Here is a 24489-nt window from a genome sequence, read left to right as displayed (position 1 = left end):
TAGCTCAGTCCCTTGTCTCAGAACTGTGACGGGACTGTGTCGAGAGCGATTTGAGCATTTTGTGTTGACGGGTGATGGTCTATTCTCTGTAGTCTTTGCTAAACAATGCCGTACTATATTGTTTTTTGTCTTGTAAAGCTTGCAACACCAAAGTCAAGAGTTTGATTTGCAGGGAAGGCAAGAACTGATACCATGATATACCATGAAGTCACTTTGTATAAAAATGTCACATTTTTTAGATATCACTAAATAAATTATTTTTTACCAGAACCCGTAAGGGGGAAAGTCCGGCAATCTCTTAAAAATCTAGATTTGGTGTAGAAACAATTTTCACAAATAATTACAAAGAAACTGCATGTAGTAAATTTACTCAAACGTGACATTTTTAAGTAGCAAGACTCAAGTAGTATTTTCTTGTAAAATGCACTCCTGTTTTAGTTAAAACTTAATCATAACTATATACACCATAATGATATTCTAAAACCAAGAAATTCATCGTTTTTTTAGATTTTGGGTTGACTGAATGTGAAATAATCTGAGATTACGGCACAAAATGATATCATTCACATCATCAGTCGTGTAATTATCATGCAAGAACGAGTGCAAAATGAAGGGATGCGAATGGACACAGTCATCCACGACTGTTATGTGCTGCTGTTAATAACGCAGACCTGTTATTGAACACAGTTGTGATAAAAAATGACTACAAATGACATTTCTGAGTCCAAGACCCGATGGAATCGATGTCTGTTAACAGGCTTGTGTCCACACACTCATTTCAGAGAGAAATCTTAAAGCCACCTCCTCCCGTTCGGCATTTGGCATGTGACTACAGATATTTTTCGCCCCCCCCCCTCTGTTGGTATAATTTGTTACGTGTTTGTGTAGCCTTTCAGCAAGCAGTTGTTTGGCACAACAGGTGTGGCTCTTGTGCCTTTTTTCTGACTAATGTTGCAAAGGGCACTCAGTCATAGGGTGAATGCCTCGGATTTAAAGCAAGGGCCTTCAAACCAGTTGTCTTCTGGGATAGAAAAAGCTGGTGAGCTGAGTGCACATGGGCAGTTGGCTCCCAGAGGTGAGATGTACTGGAGCAGCTGGGTCTTTTTTTGAAGGGGAGGATATTTTTTCCCCTTGTTTCCAATAAAGCATAAATGAATGTTTGTGGCAGCCAACTGAGGCCGTGGAGTGCGCATGCCAGAGCGGAGTGGTGTAGTTGTGTCCTCTAAAAGGGGCCACAGATTTTACCAGGCTCTCAGAAAACAAATGACAGATTAGTGATGTTTCTTATTCTAAATGGTACTGTATAAACAGGATCTTTTCAGACATTCCTTCTGTGGAACTCAAAAGAATATATTTTTTCGAAAAGGTTTTTGCTCATACTATAAAGGTCAATGGGGTCCAAAACATCACTGGTCCCCATTGACTTTCATTGTGTTCACAGAAAAATACTGAGACATTTTGCAGAAATATTCTGTCTTCAAAGAAGAATGAAATTCATACAGGTTTAGAAATTACATTAATGAAATTGTTGGGTGAACTATCCCTTTAAATATGTAAACAGCCATTTTACTCCTGTAATGTGATGCTGTTTTCGAATGTAACAAGACATTCTTTAAGGAATTTTTTTTAGATTTTGACCATTAAGAAGTGATTAGGTGATATAATATATAATTTGTGATGTCATCAGTCAAGGAAGTCGTTTGCAATTTAAATTATTACATTATTGTAAACATTGCAAGTTTACAATAACCGGATTAATAAAGTACATTGTATGTTCATGTTGCATTTATATTTTTGACGCTTTCAGTGTAACTCCAACAGGTTAAGTACGAATTCCTGTATTTCTTTTCGGAAAACACCTCTTAGTAGCTTCATATTTGCTTCACCACTCCCCCCCCCCCCCCTCCTCTCTCTCTCTCTCTCAATCCATCTGCATCATGTCGATCTGTCAGGCTGCCAGTGTCTGTTCCAATTAGATTCCACTTAATACACGTAACCTCGATTAACACGCAATCAAGCTCAGATAAATCACATCCTTTAAGTCTCCCCCTCCGCCTCAGTACCGTTGCTGTGCATCACCCTATTTTCTCTGTGAGCACATACACTGTTTCAGATTCTATAAAGCCAATTTGATACTAGCATCTTGGAATCCTTTTTTCGAGATTTCTCTGTGAAGATATATGTCTTAGTTGGCATCGGATATTCATCTTTCAGGGTAATGCATTTTCTGTTTCGTTATAGATTCAAAAGCTGATGATGTGGGATGCATACCAAAAGAAAATGTTTGGAGAATTACGTATATGCGAGTAGATAATTCAAACCATTTATGAGCCAAAAAGAAAAATCAAACAAAAGAAATAAAAAACAAAACAACCCAAGGCAAAAGAAAGGCCTGTGCAGCACTCTGGAGTCTGGCTTTATGTCTCGCTTTATTAATCACGCTAAAAGTGCTAACATTGACATGTTTAACAGATTAGAGTTTTAATAACAGGCCGGGTTAAAGTGCTGGCGCATCGGAGAAGATATCCTGTCTGACTTGAGCCCTGCGCTTCCCCTCCCTCGGCCGATGATAAACAGGGGCCGGGTGGAGGCCTTACCCCGTGGGGGACAGCCGGAGGATTAGGACCTCACCTCCACATCACGTACTGCTGGAGAGCTGCTCATTATTAACTTACGCTACAGGGAGCCGCTGCCCTCGACCCAGCAGACTCACAACTCAGGCCGTGGCCCCTGAATGTAGTGAGATTATCGACGTATACATATAAATACCTGACTGGTTTCGTAGAGGTGCCACACTAAAGCGGCGATGAGTTTCTTTAGGTGTAGGTGGACAATTCCTGCTGGCCTGCACTGTGTAAATAGAGCCGGGATTTAAAATAAATTAAGCTATGAGAAAGGCTCAGGTTGATCCTTTTCTTATCTCTACTGCTGAGTTGTCAGCTCCAAGCCTTTTATGGGACTTTGGTAAAGCCCATGTGCACAAGAACAGGGACAAGTGCCTTAGATTTACCATTCCTGCATTAGCATTCGGAAAAACAAGTTGTTTATAAAAGGCAAATACATCAAAGCTGTGTGAATGTTTAATAAAGCAGCCCTTTTCGACATGGAAAAAGAGTCCTGTCCCTTTAAAAAAAAAGTTTTCTCTCAAAGTTAAGATCGTCTTTTTCCCCCCTCTCATCGCTCCCAGAGAGAAATAGGGAATAACGCTGATGAGTTTTAGCAGCTTCAGCCAGGCGATGGCCGAATATAATAAGTGTTTTCGCAGACGTCACCCGTGATTATCTCATCGAGGCATTTTGGGTGAATGTGGTGGATTTAGAGGCTCCTCTATTGTGCTGACATCATCACTCTTTAACAAGCTCCATTAAATCACGGCTAAAATCATCCGAAACTCTCACGAACAATGAGTGTCTGGGAAATTAAAAGGGAAAGCCTGGGGTTTAAACTTGTTTTTTTTCTTTCTTGTGTGTTTGTTTGTTTTGTGCGACATAGCATGTCTTACATTGTAGAATGAGGGAATTGGGGCAAATTCCCTTTCTCATTAAATAATTGGATAGAGGGAAAACACTGTTTTTCTATGTATGTGCAGTCAGATGAACAATGTGAGGACAGTTCTTCAGTCCATTGTTTATGTTTCTGTCTTTATGCAGTTTTGTGCGCGTAATGAATGTGCCTTTGTGCTTTTATTTTGCAGCATGTGGTGTCACTGCATGATTTGAATGTAATCATATTTTATAATCTTTCTTTGGAATAACAATTATCTCTCAACACGCCATGTTCCACAATCTTACAATAATATAATGCATATTAGTAGCTGTGGTATCTGTGTAGTTTTTCAGCTCACATTTTTTTAAGGAAGTTTTGATGATTACAAAAAAAAATTCATTTCACTTATTAAATGTTATATTTTATTTATATTTATATATAAATAGATTATATTTAATATATAAATTCTATTTTTTATTTATATTTTAAAAATGTTTATATTTTATTTACATATAGATGCATTTACATGTTAATATCTCTCTCTCTCTCTATATATATATATATATATATATATATATATACAAGATTGTTATAGATAAATATAATTCATATATAATATTTATTAAAAAAACATTTAGTTGCTTCATATGAATATTGCGTGTAAATTCTGTATGGATATATAGTACTCTTTTAAAGGGAAGCCAGTGACAGGTGGACTGGTGGTCCATGATCAGGGCACTGCTCCCACTTGCTGTTCTGCTGGTACGAGCGACCCCGGTTAGAAGAGGAGCACAGTAGAGGTGCAGCGGAGCCGTTTAAATAGGCTCAGCGTGGGCAGCGTGGAGCGATGTGACAGAATTAGCTAAGCACAAGTGAGCATGGCTGGTAGAGAAGCACTGCTGGCGCTCTGAAGGATACAGAACTGCTGCTCAACACCAGCCAGCCAATAGAGACCCAGTGCCCCCCCTCCTTTAGGGTTGTCCCTCATCACCGTATCCTTTATATTATAGGTGAAAAGTTAAAAAAGTTCCCATATTGTGGCATATTTAAGAGCAAAACAGAATCTAAATGCTGATTTTATCCATCTGGAACTGACTGGACTATGCAAAGAGTTTTTTTCAGGTCATTAGAAGGGTGGTGTTGGGAAAATAAATGTTTCCAAGATTGCAAACTTTAAAAAAACAAAAATAAAAAAATGCACAGATGAATCTGTACAGAAACATTTATTATTATGCAAATTATTATTAAAAAAATAGGGCAATATTGATTTCAGTAAATTGTGAATTTTGAAATTGATCTTATTCTATTCACCCCAAAATTGAGAGATGTGGAATAATTAACAGTTATATAGGGACCAAATACGTAAAACAGGATGGAGGGGTACAGGTCTGGGTTTTATGTCCCAGTCATGATGGCCAAACAAGAGACAGTTTGCCGCTCCTTGGCCCAACTCGTGTCACGAACATTCTGAAATTAAAAACCCTGCAAATAAGTATTTTCCAAAGTCACTTTCTCTCTGCAGCATCATCAGTGAGGACCGCGCGAGAGGCGAGCAGCGGAAAGATAATATGTTTAGCGTGCAGACAACAGATCAAAGCTCATCCCCAGTTAGTGAGTGTTTGCGGCTTTGTATGCGTGTGGTCAAGGAAAGTGAGGGCAAACAAAACATTGTGCCGTGTGAGAGTCAGCACTTTGTGTGTCTCTGCGTGTGTTTGGATATCAGGGTTGAGTGGTGATGCTTGGGGACGTCCAAAGCACCAGCGAGGGCCTGCTTTGATTTTGTCATTATTACAGGGCCCTAGTTATTTGAGCAGGGCTGGGGGTAGATTCCATGGCCAGCCCACTAACTGTGTCTGCATGTCCTTAATTCCTGTTGATGTTCAGGCCTTGGGCACTGAGCGTGATGGAGAGGACGCGTCACCAGTGGAAATTATTGTTTGGCCTCTGAATATCACGTCGAAACCACCGTAGTTGATGGTCGCCTGTGTGGCCCCGTCCTAAAAGGCCAAGAGACCCAGGGTTGGTGTATCACTGCACAATGTACCGCACTGTCTTAATCTGTCACCTATCTATTCAAAAAATGATGTCATAACTTGTCAGTTTCCTTACATTTAACCTTTATGCAATCACTTTGGCTAATTTCTGCTTTTCTTCAGCAGTAACTAAATTCAATGGGGTTGAAAAGATTTTATGCTTTGATATTAAATGAATTTTAGTTCATTTATTATTATTATTTGCAATGGGACTTGCAGCAGCGATTTTATTATACAAGGATTGTTTGTTTCGATATGAGGAAGATTTTTTGTTCCTGTTTGAAGAGTATGTTTTGGTCAAAGATTTTTGCACATATTCAGTGTTTGTCAGTAGGGAAGTTAGGGAACAAGAAGTGAAAACTTGAAAAATGACTGATTTACTGAACTTTTCTGTACTGGTTTGTTAAAGCATTTATATCATATGATAGACACTACTGTTCGGTACGATTTTTTGTTTTTGAAAGAAGTCTCTTATGGTCTCCAAAGCTGCATTTATTTTCAACAAAATACAGTAAGAACACTAATATTGTTTAATATTATTAAAATTCAAAATAACAGTTTTTCAAATGAAATGTATTCGTGTGATGGCAAAGCTGAATTTTCAACATCATTACTCCAGTCTTCAGTGTCACATGATCCTTCAGAATCATTCTAATAGGCTGATTAGGTGCTTAAGAAACATTTCTTATCATTATCAATTTTCAAAAAAGTTCTGCTGCTTAATATTTTCGTAAAACGGATACATTTTTTCAGGATTCTTCGATAAATATAGTATTTAAACATTCATTTGAAATGTAAGTTTGATTTTAAACAATTTAACCGTACTGTAAATAACGTAATGCATCTTACCAGATAGAGTAAAAGTGTGATAATCACCTTTAAAATGTTAAATGATTTAAATTTTGCAAATTGTTTTTTGAGTGTTTTTTGAATTTATAAAAATATGTCTCAATACCCCTCTTTTCTGTCTTAATCCGTTGCACTCCGTCAAGCTGTAGGCATCTTATTTAAATACCCTCTAAGAAAGGTCAGGTGAACCTGCAATCAATATAATTATATAGGACTTCCCATTAGTCGACTAGTCGTACAGGCAACCCACTGTCTAGTCAATTTTGAAAGTTAGTTTTGGACATCCCTACCACTTTTCTGCTGTAACACTAAACATGTTTATGATTAGAGAGAGACGGCGAGAGTGTGAGAGAGAGAAAGAAAGGGCAGGGGAGAGAGAGATAGAGTGAAGGGAAAGAAAAAAAAACAATCTCATCAGGCGAGAGGCCGTTTGCTTAGCAAGAGCTGACAGTCTTTGTGTATGTAAATGAAGAATTTAGACTAATGGAGTTGAACCATTTCTAATTTTGTGATGGCAAGAGGATTTTGATTGAAAGTAATTAAGCAAGCTAGCTGTAAAATTAATTAAAGCAAAAGGAGGGGGGATTTTTATTGGATTGGATAGCGATATAGCTGCTGTCAGGCAGGGGGACAAATGGGGGTGACCTGGATTCTCTGCCCTCCCTCCTCCCACTTGAGACTTTTATGTCACTTTAATCTCCTTAGAGCGGCTGGTGTGCATTTGTTCGAAATAATCAAGGAAATATGGTCAGAAATTGTCAGCTTTCAGATCTAATTTACCTGACAGCCTTGCGAGCGCGTATGCGCGAATGTGTCCGTGTTGGTGCGTATGCCTGCGCGTGAGGTTTTTTTCTTCTTCCAGTCTCCCCCTCGTCCCTCTCTTCAGCTTTGTGGAAAATCCTTTTGACAGTTTTGAGACATCTTGACTCCTTGTTGAAAAAAAGTGACAAGGAACTTGGTCAGGTTGAGATGAACCCTTCAATGAGCCAACGCATCAGGGCTGAGACTAACTTAATGTGTAAGACTAACTCACATGAAGTGTGCACTTTTACAATATTGACATTGTTTCTGTTCCTTTTAGCCCATCTTCTATGATTGTTCAGAATGTCTGATGCACCAACGTATTAAGTAACATTTTTACCAAATATGTAACCATGAAATATTGGAAAGGTAAAATGTGGTGAATTACTTAAATATACATTTAAAAAACAACAACGTTAGACCAAGTTATAGAACCCATGTTAGACATAGGTCATTTCACATATTAAGTGTCCTAAACTTTATAAAAAAATTATATAAATTTATTGTATTAAGGTAAGATCAATTCTCTCAAGCAGGGTGGCATCTGCAGTTATCATCTGAACCCGAAAAAGACCCATCATGTGGAGTAACAGTCCTGAGTAGATCCAGGAAAAGGGGGGTGGAGGTGAAAAGCAAGCGTAGGGTCCCAGTGAGGCTGGGGTACGGGCCGGTGCCTCTAACGGGATTAAACCCCTCTGAAAACACCCCCTCATCCTTGTCCCCCAAGAGCCCCCTTCCGGCCCCGTTTATCAATTAATATGATAAAAGGTGGAACAAAGAGCTTCCCTCCTTTCCGTAATTAAACTTGTCCATCTCTGGAGGACCGTCACTGCGAGGACCCTCCATAAAAAGTGGCCAGGATCGTCAAATCCCAGCGTGAGTTGCAGAGATGGGAGCTGACGTGTGGTCTACACTTGTAATGAAAGAGCGCTCCCTATGTATGCCATTACCGTTGAGTGGAGGGTGATATTAACCCCAGCGGTTGCCCACCAAACCCCTCCATTATGACATCATGTTTTCACCGGTACCTTCCGTCACGAGCTCTCAGCTCCTTATCTCTCCTGTCACCATATGTGTGAGGCTGTTAACAAACCTGTACTCAGAATGGAGAATATCAGGCGCTTTGGATAAGAGAGAGAGACAGAGAGAGAGAGCCCGGGTAGACACGCGCTTTCACAGCCAGCAGAGCTTTTGATAGAAATTAGTTTCACACAATATGCAAATTCCTGCAATTGAAAAAGGGGCTCTTTAAGTGACAGGTTGATATGTGATTAAACGACAATTAGAGCGCTGGAAATAAGCGACATCGGCAGGTCAAGTGCTGAGCTGAAAGGTAGCAGACTATTGAGGTAACAGTCATGGGGGAGGCCAGGAACAGGACCTAAAACAAATTAGCTGCTAAAAGAAAAATGTTGGCACAGCTTGTCAATAAATGTGTAAGAGAGGGAAAATGAGATTCAGAGCACAGAAATGTGAGCAAGGATGTAAAGACCCAGCATGATAGGGTGTTCTGGCTGGTTGATAGATTTTGCTTGGTCATTACTTGGGCTTTCTGTGTGGTTGCTAGGGATGGCTAGATGGTTGCTAGGGGTTGGTTATGTGTTTTCTGGGTAGTTGCAAGGGTGTTTCTTGTGGTTGCTTAGTGTGGCAAGTCAAAAGAGCCCTTTCCCAAATCTCTAGAATAAATCTCTTTAAAACCTAGATGGTTTTAAGTCATTCATGTTTGAAGCACTAAGGGTATGTGGCAAGTTATGCGTTGATAATTAATACTCAAGCTTTGAGGTTTGTTCAAATATAAATGATAGAAAAGCGATGTTTGTCTTAGTAGGCACCTCTAACTAAAAGTAACGTGAGTATGTAAAAGTGCCTGTAATACCGTTGTGAAGTTATAGCTTAGGTGTTATCTTGTGTGCTCATATATGCACATTTGTTTGTCCTTTTGACTGTATCCATGTAAGTAGACACCAACACACACAATCCTTCTGCTATTAATAGTGTACTTTTTTCTCTCTCCTTGATTTGGGCCTAATTGGCTATGTCCCCCCGTACTAGCCGTTCCTCCCCTACGGTGGGACTTAAAACTATGTGACGGAAGGATTGCCTTTCTCTCCAAGAAGGACATGAAAGGCCCATGGCTTGTCCTGGCAGCAGATGGCTGTGGCCTCTAATCCCCTTTGATGCTGCGGTGGGCAGTTGCTCCTGAACATCTCCTGCAAAGCCATGAAAACTTGAGCTACTTTTCCTCTAACTGACCCCAATTGTCAAGGAGCCGGCAGCTGTCAGACTTGGTTAGCTGTGCCTTAACTGAGACTGAAGGGCACAGGTTGCTCTCTCTCTCTTTCTCCCTCTCTCTGGCTTCCTGTTTTCTGTCTGTCATTTTCAGTGAATTCCAAGGGTGCAGTATGACTACGGATCCACATGGGCCGCACATTCACAGATCTTTTGCAGGTAGAAAGATCCCAGATGGTTCGTGTTCCACTAAGAGGCTTAAATTTCATCACGGCTCACCTTAATTATCAGAATTACAAGCAGCGCAGTTTGTATTTCCCCCCGAAATATTAAACATTTATTTTATTTATTGAGGAATTTTGATGTCATGTTGATTTTAAAAGAAAAATAAATAGCATTGTCCTAATAAGACATAGAAAAAAGTGTTATTTGGGTAGTATGCGTTTTATAACAAGCTTTATTATCTAAGGGAGTATTTAAGTTTGCAGAACTGTCCATTTGACAGAGATACAGTATGTCTTTTCTCTCAACTATTTCCTCATTCGTAGGGAACAGACATAAATGAGCACATACACTTCAAGGCTTTACCATCAACACCACATTAGTTTATAGTGGTATATGAAGAAATTATGGTTTTCCATCCACTCGGATAGATTGAAAGTGAGGCAAAAGGAGAGTGCCCCCCCACCCACCCGCTCAACAGTTATAGCACTAAAGAATAGACTTGTACTAAACAGCTTTGATTAAATTAAAATCACTCACCCAAATGTTTGAGTGTGTTGGCACCATTATCACCTCGGGTTCTTATTAATTCGGCACTTTAAATAGATTCAGAACTGAACTTTAGCAAAACCCTCGTCTTTTCGTCTCCCTTCCAGTCAGCTCTCTGATATTAATTAGAGGAGGGAAAAGATACACTAAAAGCTCAGTTGTTATATTTGGTTGAATCCTGGCAGCTTTTTCAAATTGTGCATGTTAACATGCCACCGGCAGCTCGCCATCTGGGTGCATTTACGAAAAATGTTTCCATGATGGGATTGTTTCAGGAACACTTGCCATAATCATTGCTCGTATTAGCTTTCGCTGATGTTTACAGCAGATCTTGCGCATGGTGCGAATTTGCTAGCACCTGATCTTGAATAGATAGGCTTGATGCTGAGTCGTGTGCAGGACTATTTCAAGACTGAAATGCGATTGTTTTAATACCTTAATCCACCTGTCCTTGGCATTCAGGATTTTAAAGAACTCTCCTGGTAATTTCAGTGGCCTCCATTTAATCTGGGCCATTTCATTCTGACCTCTTCGGCTGATCCCTTCTTTCTCCTCCAGCCTCTTTACGTCACAGTTTTAATGTGTCAAAATGACAATTTATCACCCGACTGACCTATTTAAACAGTGTCGCTGCAAGTTGACCAATCAGAATCAGCCGGATTCATAACCCCAAAACAAATATTTCCTCTTAATTAAGAGTGTCCCTCTTGTGTCTTCCCACACACAAAATCATTATACAGCAGTGATTTGACTACTTGGCAGGAAATATATCACTCTTGACTGCATGTTAATCTGTTAGGGCCTGGTTGTCAAACGAGAATGGGGGGCACCAGCAGTGACGCTTTCTCTGTGCATTGATAGCCCCCTAAGGGACAGTTAACCCTCAAATTTCCCCTGTCTGGCCTGGCTCTCCGGGTGGGCATTGGCACTGAGTGTGGTTGGGGGGAGGGGTGATTGTAATGCTTGTTGATAGTCTCAGGGATTTTTTTTTATTTGTGACGGATCCTCATTAAGTGCAAATCTCAATAGCGAGCTGGCACTTTAGGATTCTAAAGGAAGTTCAAGCAGGAAAGAGTGCATTAGATACACATCCCTCCTGTCCTGTATCTGTTTTCCTGACCTAATGTACTTTGCGAGGAATTGAAAATAGGAGTCAATAATTATGCATTTTAATTATTAAACTGGGTCCTTCTTTAATTGTGCTTTTTAAAGCCTCTGTGCATGGACATGATGCTTTATCACTCTGTTAGTCTGGGCAAGCTTTAACCAGACCTCTATGCTTCCATAAGTCTGTCTCTACTTCACTGGGCTGTAATGCCATCTTTCTTTCTTTCTTTCTTTCTTTCTTTCTTTCTTTCTTTCTTTCTTTCTTTCTTTCTTTCTTTCTTTCTTTCTTTCTTTCTTTCTTTCTTTTTTTCTTTCTTTCTTTTTATTTATTGACTTACTTCTCACTCTGTATATTTGTGAACCAAATCAGGGAATATTGTGATTTCCATGCCTGTAACTCTGATTAAATTTAAAAAAAAATATATATATATATATATATATATATATATATATATATATATATATATAATTTAAATATTAAATGTTCCATTGTCCAGAAAATTCTTTTATAAATAAAATCTCTATAAAATATTTTTATCCTTTTACATTTTAAAATAAAATAATTAATTAATTTATATTTATTATTTTATTTATTCTATTAATAATATATTTTTAACATAATAATATATATTTTAAATTTTTTATATAATAATATATATTTTACATTTAATATGTTTATTATTTAATTATTTACATATCATTTACATTATATATATATATATATATATATATAATATTATTGCATTATATTATTATTAATATTATTTTGTGTGTGTGTGTGTTTTACATTTATTTTATTTTTATGTTTTTATAATTTTATAAATAATATGGATTTTCTTTTTTTTTTGCTTTATTATTTCATTCAGTACTCACAAACTGGGCAAGTTATGTAAATTCATTGGACTGAATGTGTGGAATGTACATTACTGTGACTGGTTTGTGTGCTTATTTGTGTAAGTGCGTCACATTTAGGCAACAGATCATTTTAATTAGAAGATGCATTGATTGACATGATGGCTCTGGGCGCAGAGACAGGGATATCCAACAAATACTGTGGTCACGCTGACCTTGTTAAAGACAGACGTAAAGCTTTATTTTAAACAAAAAAAGGGAACATTTCAAGCAGCTAAACAACCATTATCATTGTCCTACATTTTCCCAAAATACAGCATTTTCAAATCAATCTTAATATTATTATACAATTAAAAATGAATAAAACATAATGTATTGGTTAATATTGAAATATAATAAAACATTGTGTTACCAACAATGATCAATCCACACATTCAAATGAAAAACTGAATGTGAATGCATGGCCAGATATCTCTCGTATTGATATATGCTGTTGTGAGCATCAAGTCAAGCAGAAATGGCTTTTCAGTAGGAAGTTGTAGTTTATGATCAGCCCAGTGTAAACAAATTGCTGCTGGTGGCTGGACTCAGACATCGCCTATTATTCAGTGTGGGAATGTTTGGTTTGAAACACAAGCATGTTATTGTTGCCACAGTGATAAGAGAGAAGAGCCGCTGGGGTGGCAGATATTGAAATCGCTTTCAAAACTGCTGTGCTTACCTCTAACCCACAGCTGATAGGGAAGAGCAATCCTATCAGTACCTGTCATTTCCTTAACATCAAGTGGTTTTAACACAGTGTTTACAGCTTATTAATGTAACATTTGAAAACTAGATCAATGAAGCCTCTGTGCCGTGGTGTTCATTTGTCAAGAACTAGAGCTGTCAAGTGACTTATACACCTACGATTGTACAGTACACTGAACTACACTTTTGTGCTCAGATCCACCGCTGTTGTGTGGGAGCTGAAGAGAATGGTGTAATTACTGTCTCTGAATTCATATAGTGATACATAAAATAGTATTTATCCAGTCTTCTAGGCTTGAGAAATGTGTTTGGCCAATAGACAGTGGGAGTTGTGACTTTAGCACCTTCTTTGTCTCAGATTTCACTAATTGTAATGTTTTGGTTTTTTTTGGACACTTACTATAACATGCACCATGAAACACCAGGATTTTGGAGTACTTTGTGAATACCACATTATATAAATCTGCAAATTATTCAGTACCTTGATATATAAGAACAATGTTATTTCCATCACTTTCACATGGTAGAGTAACAATACTTTTTTGTCAGGCTAGTAAGCTGATTTGGTTAGAAAGCATTCAGCGTAACAGAAGCGTTAACGTAAATGTCCTGTGCTTTTCCCCCCAGCCTCCCCCTCCGCCCATCCTCTCCTCAAACACACCCACGCGCAAATAAACATAAAAAGCTAATTTGTTAGCTACCTCATTTCAGAGGCCCGGGCGCGGGATATTGTGTACGAAAAGTAATGCTTTGTCAAATGTTGACACGTGTCGCAAACATGGAGCCCTTAGCAGAGCATTTATAAAGAGCGCAGGCGGCCAGGACTGTCAGCACATGAGGAGGAGAAGAGAAGCTTTGAAATGAGATTAGCCTGCTGTTTAGCTCCTGCACTCATGAACCTAATGGTAGATGTATGTCTCCACAACATAGACTCGAAACCGGCTGAAGTACAGACAGCTCATACTACAGCAAAATGTGCTTTGGTTTCTATTTCTTCAAACCCCCTGTGAAATTGTTTAACTAGTACAGTTTTTGTGTTTTTATGTATTTCTTGTTGAAATATGAGGTTTAGGAAGGACATTTACAAGGGCCTTTATTATTTTCGCATTATTTGCTTCTTGCTATTGTCAGTCAGAAGCACAAGGTTTTAGAGGGCTGAGCATTCTCATTCTAGAGAGATTTGATTGGACAAAAATTTGTTGGTTAACTTTAAGAGAGTGACTATAAATAATACATTAATTTACACTACCATTTAAAAGTCAACGGAAATGAAACAAAGGAAATGAAGTCGCCACAGAATTCTTGTTAAAAATAATAGCACGCAGTATGTAACAATGTTGTGTTTGTGACAAAACCAGCATTATGATACAGATTAGAATATCAGTATTAGACCCGGGACTGTTTGTAGAGTGGCTGATGGATAGTGTTGGTCCGGTGCCACACACCTGCCTTCGCCTCCTCACACACACACACACACACACACACACACACGTGCAAACACACCGGCGTTTGCCTCCCCGGTGACACCCGTCTGCCACGTGTATGTGTGTGTACCGCTGAGGTGTGGACTCCTGTCAGGACCTCTTATTATTTCCCAACAATCTCTCTCACCTTGGACATGCCCCCATCTATCCATCCATCCATCCATCCCTCCCTCGCTCTTTCCCTCTAGGGTGGGGTGTCAATGGCAGACCGTCCTGGGCAAAAATAAATAACGAACATAAAATTGGGAAACAAAGCGTCGGCGCCCCTTAATACGCAAACACCTCCAATATGCTGATGTTTTTCTTTTGCACATTGTGTTTTCTAAATTGCCTTTGACTGCGTGCATTTGTAATGAAACTTTATGTCCTTGCAGAAAGGACAGCTAGTCCGATTCGGTTAGGCCTGGGACCATCTTCTCATGCTGGCTTTTGCACGACGTTTTTTTAATACCCCGGCTTATGAATAAATGAAGCCGGGGTGCAGTTTTTTTTCTTCCATATTTGTGTAAATTGCTTTAAAAGCATTTTATCATGTCATAAAAAAGTGCAATTGATCTGGAGTGCTCGGCCCACTGGACAGCTGTGTATTTTGTTAATGGCCACTTTGCTCCAAGCGGCTTATTAAAAAATTTATATATAAATGCTAAAATTGCATAAATTATTTAAACACAAAGTAAGCATTTTTTGTTTTGGTCTGGGGGGCATTGAAGAGTAGATTGAGTTTACTATAGCATCCCTTGATATTGAGTCATATCATATGCCAGCATGGATGCATATATATCACAGACGCACACGCGCAAGCACACGCTCACATGCAGAGGCGCAAAAAAAAGTATATATTTTTTGATGACTTAGTTTCAGCAACCATGGAATGTCACCCATATCCTGGTTGATTGTACTTTCGAATTTTATGATGTTTTTCATTGATTTGTTTCCCCGGCGCAGCTGCCGACCTCTATTGAGGGACGAACGTAATCAGCACTGACGCAAATTAGATGGTTATTCGTTTCGAAAATTGACAGAAAAACAATAAAAAAGATGAAATGCTCCCAAATCAATAGATATAATGAAATTCAAATAATCCGAGAGATGAGGTCTCCATGGCAACTGATAATGTGGAAAAGAAAACAATTTAATAAAGGACAGGCACGCTTTGAAAACAGATTGGGGGGGGGGGGGGGGGGGGTAGCTATATAGCGACGAGAGGGGAGCAGATGAGAGGAGGGCAGGAGGGAGGGGGGCAGGAGAGAGAGAGAGAGAGAGGAAAAAAAGACTGAGAGCGGATGTTTGTGGCGGCTGAACAGGCAGGTCTGTCGCTTGTTTCTCCCCGTGTGAAGGATCTGTGTCCATCCCAAGGACGGCAGAATAATTAGAAAAGCTTTCATGCCAGAAAGTGCAGATTCAGGTTTTAATACACAAAATTATTTCAGGGGCAGTGAATCGGAAAGCCATTTGTTGGTGACCTTCCTGAGGGGCCCCCTGGTACAGGGCAAGATGGAGGCAGTGTGGCAGGGCAAGCTGAGTTATGGCATATTTGTGTTTTTATAGTGGCTGAGGGAATGGAGATGGGGAGGGGGGAGGGGGGAGGGGGTGTGCCGTGGGGCTGCGATGGGGGCAGTGTGTGTGTGTGTGTGTGTGTGTGTGTGTTGCTTTAGGGTTGGGGTTGCTGATGCTAGACAGAGAGAGAAGGAGAGACTTGCAGATCTGGCTGTATTTACAGATCAGTTGTCAGAAAAGCCATTTAGAGGGAACACGTACGTCCCAGCGCAATGACAGCAGAAGTGCCTGTTAAAAAGAAAAAGACAAGAAAAACAGACACTGTCGGAGAGAGCAAGTGTCATGATCTGAGGTCGTCGATAAGTAACTTGCTTTTGTACAAAATGCTGTCGGAAGCTCTGGTTTTGGAAATAATAAAGCTTTGAGCTTTTCAAGGCTGTGCATTACAGTAATTTTACCACAAAAGTGCCTAAGATTTTAGCAATTCTCTTGGGCTGTCACGATTCCTCGATTAAATTTGAGTACTCGATTCTTTTTGCAATTTACCTGTGTCGAGTATCCGGCAAAATACTGGAAGTGGCCCATTTCACGGACGAGAATTCATGAACCGAATTATTAGACCGTTTTCTAAGTCTTCATGATATGTTTAACCCATTTAAAAACCATACTATAGCACATTGCTATTGGGAATTCACAAAGACTGCGATTCAATTAAAAAAGTATATGCCTGCGGGTTTAATATTTATGTACATGCGTCTAGGTTACGTGCATCTCTGAGCCCTCTGCAGGCATTTGTTATAATACATAATGAACATAAGATGATTTTCAAAATGATGTATATTACATTATGTATTTTTACATTGTTGTTGAATAAAACCAAATGATTACTTGTTTTTGATACTTAATTTGAAACAAATATTATTGCCTCATTGTTATTGTATATGTATTTCAAGTCAAGTTAAAAAAATCTGATTAATCGCCAAAATAATCGACTGATTATTCGATTACAAAAATAATCGTTAGTGAGAGCCCTACAATCTCCCATCAAGTAAGCTAATATAGTGCATTATCCTAGCAGTAGCAACTTCTAACGTTATTCTTCTGCACATCTAACATTATAAGTTAACATGTTTTCTATCATAGAAAATTATCATATTTAATTAGGCTACTAACCTACAGTCTTTATCTATATCATGCTAGTGTTGCGAAAAGTGACAGAAACTGGTTAAACCTGTCTTTAACAGGTATGTGTTTTGTTTGAAGTATTTAATTCACTGTTTGTTTAATTTCGCTCAAACACTGTCAATTTGCTTTCGTGCTAACGCTATTAGTGGTTGGTCCAGGATAACATGTCCGGCTACATGAGCGTTTCTTATCCTGCTCACAGCTGTAAGCAAATTCAGCCAAATTAAGACTTTTATATCCTGACTGTTATGCTAGATAGAGAAGCACAGTTTGTACAGAAACTGGAGCATTATTTAGTACCGTGCGAAACATTGGCAAAATAGCCATTTGGCTATTGGTTAACATAATCCAATGTCAGTGGAAAAAGAAAGGCATTTCATAGAAAGTAATTACGTTTTGATTAAATATTACAAAGATGCATTTTTTTTATAATAAAATATGCAAAATAATATGCATAAGTAAATAGGATCAATTTTGATTTCGTGTCAACTTTATAACCCTGGACAAGTTTCCATATTCAGCAGGTCAATGCTTCTGTGTTGATCAATCAATCTATGCATGAATGAATTGAGAGGCAACACACGGCACCTCTCATTTGCATGGAGGAGGGTTCGAGTATCCTTAACACACACACACACACACACTGCTCATCCTCCCATTTCAGTCCAGTAGCAGGTCCCTGCTCTCATTCCACATTATTTCCCCTGTTCCATCGCCACACCTCGTATTTAAAGAATGATTGTTTTTTAGCTCACCCTTGAAACCTTCCACTTACCATAATGTGCAGTTTGAGGCTGTCCGGCCCATGATATTAATTTGATGCTTAGTCTCAAATTCTTCAGTCTGAGTGACTCTTCTTCAGGAGAGAGAGAGAGGGCTGTTATTATACGTGACAGAGGGTCCGGGCGGGCAACAGCCCCAGCATTAATACTGCAATGTGAAAAGTGCCCCACAAGTAGGAGCAAAACTTGAAATTCCACGCTGAAGAATAGCCAAAAGCCGACAAATCTAGCAGATGTGTGTCAATTACTCTGCGAGAGTTTTAAAAGGTTTTTTCCCTTCCTCTTGTCTTTCTATATATATATATATATATTATATTTATTATTTTTATCAAATCAATTTTAAAGTGACAGCAAATAAAATTGCAATTCAATGTAAAGAACTGCAAAAAATGATTGTTTTCTAACAGGTTTCCACTCCTAGCCTGCCATTTATTAGCTTAACGCATAGCCTCGCTATAAACTCATGCTTTTGGTTGAGCTGATCAGGCTGGTTTGGAGTCTCAAAAAGTAGCGATTTGATTAAAAAGGGACAGACTACAGCTTTAAAGGTACGAGAGTGGTATCTGGTTTCGGGGAACTGAGAGGAGTATGTGGGACATTATTACTGTCAGCTGCAGGCACTCACTCTATTGCTCTATCTATGGTCCTCACTTTAACGGTCTGAGCTCGCTGTGACGTCCAGTGACTGACCAGTCTAACTTCCTCCGCTCCGTCTCACTCAACCTCGTAGCGCGGGAGATCAGCTTAAGTGGCCCTTTTTCTCTTGCTCTCTATCTTTCTTTCTCACTCTCCTGGGCCTGTTTTTCCACAGTGGCTGTGGGGAGCAGAGGGTGTTGAAGGACCCCTACTGGTAAAGTGGGTAAACACGCACAGCCCTGACATCTGTGCTGTGAGAGAGAGAGCAAGTGAGAGAGAGGGAGAGGAGAAGGGTAGAGTGAGAGAGGGCGAGTGCAGCCCAGCCGTAAAGGCGCACAGGGAGAGAAGAGAAAAATGCCTTGCTTTGTGGAGAGAATTTCTCCAAAGCAGCAGAGAGAGGTGAGACAGAGAGAGGAGGGCTGTCTCCTGCCAGGTAAGACCCGCGCCAGGCGCCACACTCACACACACACACACACACACACACACACATACACAGAGAGAGAGAGAGAGAGAGATAGAGAGAGAGAGTGAGAGATGCTGGTGGCTTGAGCATGCTGTGGATGGGGTGGGTGTGAGGGTGTAGAATGACAAAGGCACTCATTACTTTCACTGTGTGTTTTGGTAAAGTAATACCTAACTATGATGTGATGACTGAATGGAAATATGAAGTTGAGGAGTGATTTTATTTTTAGGTGCACAAGTGACATTGTATGTGCTTAATTAGTTTAGCAAAAAAGTATGTATGTGTATGTATATATATATATATTACATTTTTAATTTTATTTAGATTGTTTACTTAAAATTAAACAATTTAAAATAAAAAAATAAACTTCATAAACTTTTAAACTTTTTTTTTGCTTTTTATTTAAAGTTCATGTATAATTGAAAAAAAATCCAGCTTTTAAAACTTCACAGAGCTATATTTGCTTTTTAATTTTTGCTTTATTGATTAATTTATCAAAATGTTGTGCAATTAAAACAAGAATAATGGGTTTTTCTGTAGTTTTTCAAGTTTTATAATTTTACAAAACATTGTTTTAAAATTTACTTAATTATAATGTATTAATGAACTAATTCAGTTTATGTAGAATTAAATCTTAAAGAATAATGCAATTCTATTAAACACAATGTATTGGATTGTTTAAAAAATAATGCAGGTTTTAGACTCCACACGTGCTCTCCACAGGTGTGAAATATAAGTTCTTAAAATAGAATAATTTATTATTCTTTAATGAGTCAAACGTTTATTCTCCTGTAATTTTTGTTTATATTGGATGTGGATTAGTCACTGTGTACTTTTTCTCTCAAATTGCTGTTCTTAATCACTAGCAAGGCCTCAGCTTGTGATTGCTCAGAATTTCTCAGTTAGTTGACAAGTGGTATTATTTGCCCAGCTAAGCGAGTGACTGCCGGTATCGAGCGTGCTCTCATGTGTTGTTTAGATACAGCTGTTCTTTCAACTGGAGGATTTTCCACAGAGCTTCTGTTTGGAAGATGCGCTCTTTTCCATCGCTTAATTAGATCTTCCGCTTTTTGTTAAATAAATACAGTGTCTTTAAATCTAAACACACATTTGCATGAAGCTCAGTGTGCTGCCAAGGATGCAATATGCAGTTTCAGGCCCATAGTGCAGGCCTGAAAAGTGAGGCAGAATGAAGCGAGAGAGAAAAAGAGAGAGAGGGGAAGGAAGTTTGTCTCTTTTCCAACCTCTTGTTGATTTGTTTCTATTGCTGATGGAATTGAGCCCTCAGTGAAAGGTGAGGTCACAATTGAATTTGGCTTGCGTTTCCGTGGTGATCTGGCAATGGTTCCGATGTCCCAGTGGATTGGTTTGTTTGTTTGTGCGATAGCGCGTGTGTGTGTGTGTGTGTGTGTGTTTCCGTGCATAAACACGGGCACGGGAGATTTTACAGAGTAGATATTTCCCCTCTTTTTTCACTCTTGAGCTGGGGGAGATTGATGACTGAATTGTTGAGTACATGTTAACAGTAACTGCTGATTTATTGAGATACTTAGAGTAAGTGAGGGTGCACCAACTAAGAGGGGAAGAAAAAGATATAGGCCTTTTAAGTTAATGTAGAAATAGAGCCTTTTTAAGTAATAATTGTGATTACTGGGCGGGGGGTAGGGAGGGATGTGCGGGCTTTCAGCCAGAGGTGTATTTGAGCGCGCTGTGAAGGAAACAGAGAGTCTGAGGAAAGGAATAGCTTGGAATTTTATCAAATTTATAAAGACTTTAATTGGAAGTTCTTGGCTCTTTTTCAAGGCTTGACATGGTACAAGTCTTTAGCGTTATCATAACGCTGAAAGAAATGTTACTTCATGCAGGTATTCAAATGAAATTCCCACTCAAACAGCATGTTATTTTAAAGGAATCAGCAACTTTATTCATTTACATTTCTGTGTCTTGGGAAATATTCAACAACATTCAGCCAGAACGTATTCATTCTCCCCTGAATATGATATTCTGCCATCCCTCCATCTCAGCACATGGGCAAAACTTTTGCCTTTAGGAAAAAAGGGGTCTTGTGTTTTAAAAAAACAACAACTATGTTTTAGGCTGAGTGAAATGTTTCCCCAGTTTGCACAGGGATGACTTTATTTCCTAGGAGGGATTTAAACCTACTCAATCCCCCTATAAATACAACCTTCCCCAGCAGCATGCCGGCCGTAACTCATTCTCTTACTCTCTCGCTAACTAAACTCATATTGCAGAGAGAACTTTGTTTGTCTTTGTTTCAGCTCGATCAGATCCGTCACGTCGACAGCTGCCTCTTTCAGATCTCTCTCTCACCATCTTGAAAAAGAGTAACTCTCATCAGAGCCATTTTTATCAGCCATAGACTTCTAACAATCGGAAAATAAATGGAATTATGAGTTTTTTTGCTGGTGGCACTTGCTGATGGCCAAACGGGGTTTTTTTTTTTTCCAGCACAAGGAGGGTTCTTTTTTGGCAGGGCCATCATCAGTGGGAACACCAAGCACATTGTCCCAGGCCCTGCTAAATTGCGACTTTTTCAGCATCAAGATGCTGGAGACGGTGGCTAATTTGAAACCATTCTTCTCAACTATTTTATATATTAAAATTATATAAATATGTATTTATTATTAGACATTTAGAAATGTTTAGCTCTCAACCAGGTGGCTGGGACCCACTAGAGGGCCTCAGCTAACTTCCAGGGGGGCCCCAATTAGTCTTAAAAGTATTTATATTTATTTTAATTTTCATTATCTTAATTAAACTGCTAAAAGTACCAGAGGTACATGTCAGCTTAGATAATAGGGGCTTTGAATATTGTCTTGGACAAAGGGGGCCTTTGGAGTCAAAAAGGTTGAGAACCACTGGCCTACTCAAATTTAAAAATGTACTCTTAGACCTCAACAATATTAGTGATAACCCAATCAACCTAGCAATATCTGTTGCCAGAAACGTTCTAACCTCATCAAAGCTCCATAAAGATATTAGACAGGGTCCGAAGGTTCAAACATCACAGTGACTTTTGAGTAGCATCAAGCAAAACATCTGAAAGCGTGTGAAATTAGTATTAATTGTATTGCAGAGGGTGTTGTGTAAAGTCGGGCGAGATGAATATGTGACTGCGGAGAGCGACTCGAGCGCAGTTCTGGGGTGGAGGAGACAGAATCTCTCTCAGGGCCTCTGATCGGCTGTGATCCGCCTGCCGCTACCTTCTGTTCTCCACTGTTAGTCCCAGCGGCTGCTCAGAACTGACACGCACAACTCCTCCACGGGCTTGAAGCCCTCTGATGTCCCACCCTCCCCTCCGTTCCACCTTCTTCTGGCGCTTTGCATTTACTTGTATTTGTGTAAAAGCCCAACGCCGAGCGAGATTACAATCGTGCGGCGGTACTTCCCCCCCTCTCCTTCTCTGTTCTCGTCGTCCTTCTAGTCCTCCGTTTGATCTCACTATCATCTCCCCTCTTGTCTCCGTTCTGTTCGACACCTGAGAGCCAATGCTTTAAGAGGACGACGTCTGGAAAAATGTACAGCGGCAGGCCATCGACTCTGATAAAGACGGTAAACAAGATGAAAAACAAAAGCCCACAGCAATGGTTTGTATAAAAGTCCTACCTGTTACAGCATCCATTAAGCGTTATTCCTCGAAGTGGTAAGACAGCTGAAGCCCTCCACATGCCCAGTGTTAATATTAGTTTGGTTGAAGAGAGTCCATAAGCTGATCAGTGGGGAGAGGCGCTCTGTACGCCTCAGGCAGTGCCAGGCCTTGCGTTTGGCTCCCGCTCAGAGGATTGATGTCTGAGAGTCAGTGGGGGCTCCACTGTACCTTTATTACTCATCAGCTGGGTACCAAACTAATTTGATAAAGCGCCACTTAATACACCAAACACACACACATACTGTGACCGCGCCTGGCACGGCATCAAGTGTGTCAGGCCGCCCAGCAAAAGGCTGGGCCGTCATTTAAACATGCCGTGATATTTTTTGTATTATTTTATTATTAGGAAATGACATGAGCTGGACGCAAACATCGTCCACATGAACACTTTAAGCATTATATACAACCATTAGACCACTATTTTACTGTACATTACCATATATGTATAGATTTAACATTTTAATTTTTACTGTAAAATTCTATAAAATTTATAATTATTAAATAATTATTATTCATTATTAAAAATAGATTAGATTGAATTATTTTTAAAATTAAATGTATGAATTACCTTTTAATTTGTATTATAATTTCCTTATTTTATGTTTAAATGAAAATATATTTTATTTTTATTAAGACATTTACTGTTTTTTCATTTTTATTTTTTCTTGCATTGTCCACGTGAGCACCACAACTCAGTATCTCAGATCATGCACTAATTGAGAGACCACTTTTTACTGTACATTACCATCTATGTATAGATTTAATATATCAATGCATTTAATTTTACTGTAGAATGCTGTAAAATATATTAAATAATTAATTAAATAAATTAAATGTTTTTGTAATTAAAAACTATTAATTATACTTTATATCAATGCATGTAATTTTACTGAAGAATTCTGTAAAAATTATAAATTGTATTATTATTAAATTAATTAAATGTTTGTTTTATTTTTTTTGTAATTAAAAAACAATGAATTACTTTATAATTTATATCATAATTACCCTAACTTATGTTTTAGTGAAAATCTATTTTATATTAAACAAGACATACTATTTATTTACAAAAAATATATACCTTGAAATATATAATGTTTTATTAATTATTTAAATTATTTATAGTTACCTTAAGGATGTTCCCAGTGTAAGACTAATACATAACACTTAATTATGTTTTATATTGTTAAATATATTGTGTCATATAATTATATTTTATTGTACAAAATTAAGATTTTCATAATCTAAAAGCCTGAATCCATTATGTTTTTGTGTAAATTTCTGCCAACCACATATATATATAGTATATATATGCATATATATAGTACATGGCTCTGACAGTGAACATTTGTATTTATGTGACAAAATGATTGACATACATATATGGTAGAAAGATAAACATGGAAACTGTAGCAGAATGAGACAGAGGAAGAGAAAGGGAGAGAGATGAAGAGGTTGGTTTGGTAATTACTAACTCTGTGCCCAGGCAGTGGAGGACAGTGTGTGAGTGACTGAGTGTGTGTAGGCCCTGGTGCTCTGATAATGAAGGGTTACTGTTGCAGATCTGACAGCGTTAATCTCCACATCGTCCTCTCCTGGTATTTACCCTGCTGGGGAGAGAACGGCAAGCCCACCTGACAACACAGTTTACCCACAGCCAGACACCTCAGGCTCACACACACACACACACACACACACACACACACACACACACACACACACACACACACACACACACACACACACACACACACGCTGAACCGGGATCAGTTTTCAGCATCCATCCATTTCACAAAGACAAACCACAGCAGAAACCAAAAAAATTACAGGAAACGTGGGGTAAAAACGTTTTCTTTACCTTTCTGTCAGTCTTTCCCTTTCATCTTTTCTTCCTCCCATT

The 24489-nt window shown here is 38.8% G+C and overlaps 1 protein-coding gene across 10 annotated transcripts in view; it reads left to right on the top strand.

Moving 5' to 3' along the window:
- The window catches only part of casz1 (castor zinc finger 1), a 196886-nt gene that overhangs the window by 125675 nt on the left and 46722 nt on the right, over positions 1 to 24489 (top strand). For 2 of the 10 annotated variants that reach the window (XM_077218156.1, XM_077218153.1), the window contains exon 1: positions 18618 to 18892. The exons of the other annotated variants lie outside the window; for them this stretch is intronic. In XM_077218156.1, coding sequence (XP_077074271.1) covers positions 18814 to 18892 — 79 coding nt within the window. In that variant the 5' untranslated portion in view covers positions 18618 to 18813. Of the gene's footprint in view, positions 1 to 18617; positions 18893 to 24489 lie in introns of those variants that run through there. 10 annotated transcript variants of the gene reach the window in all.

The sequence above is a fragment of the Siphateles boraxobius genome, unplaced genomic scaffold (genome assembly GCF_051911475.1).
Source record: "Siphateles boraxobius isolate OS27281-9 unplaced genomic scaffold, OSU_SipBor_1 77, whole genome shotgun sequence".
NCBI classification, from domain to species: Eukaryota; Metazoa; Chordata; class Actinopteri; order Cypriniformes; family Leuciscidae; genus Siphateles; species Siphateles boraxobius.
Note: the sequence above shows the minus strand (reverse complement) of the source record. Positions and strands in the feature narration are given on the sequence as shown.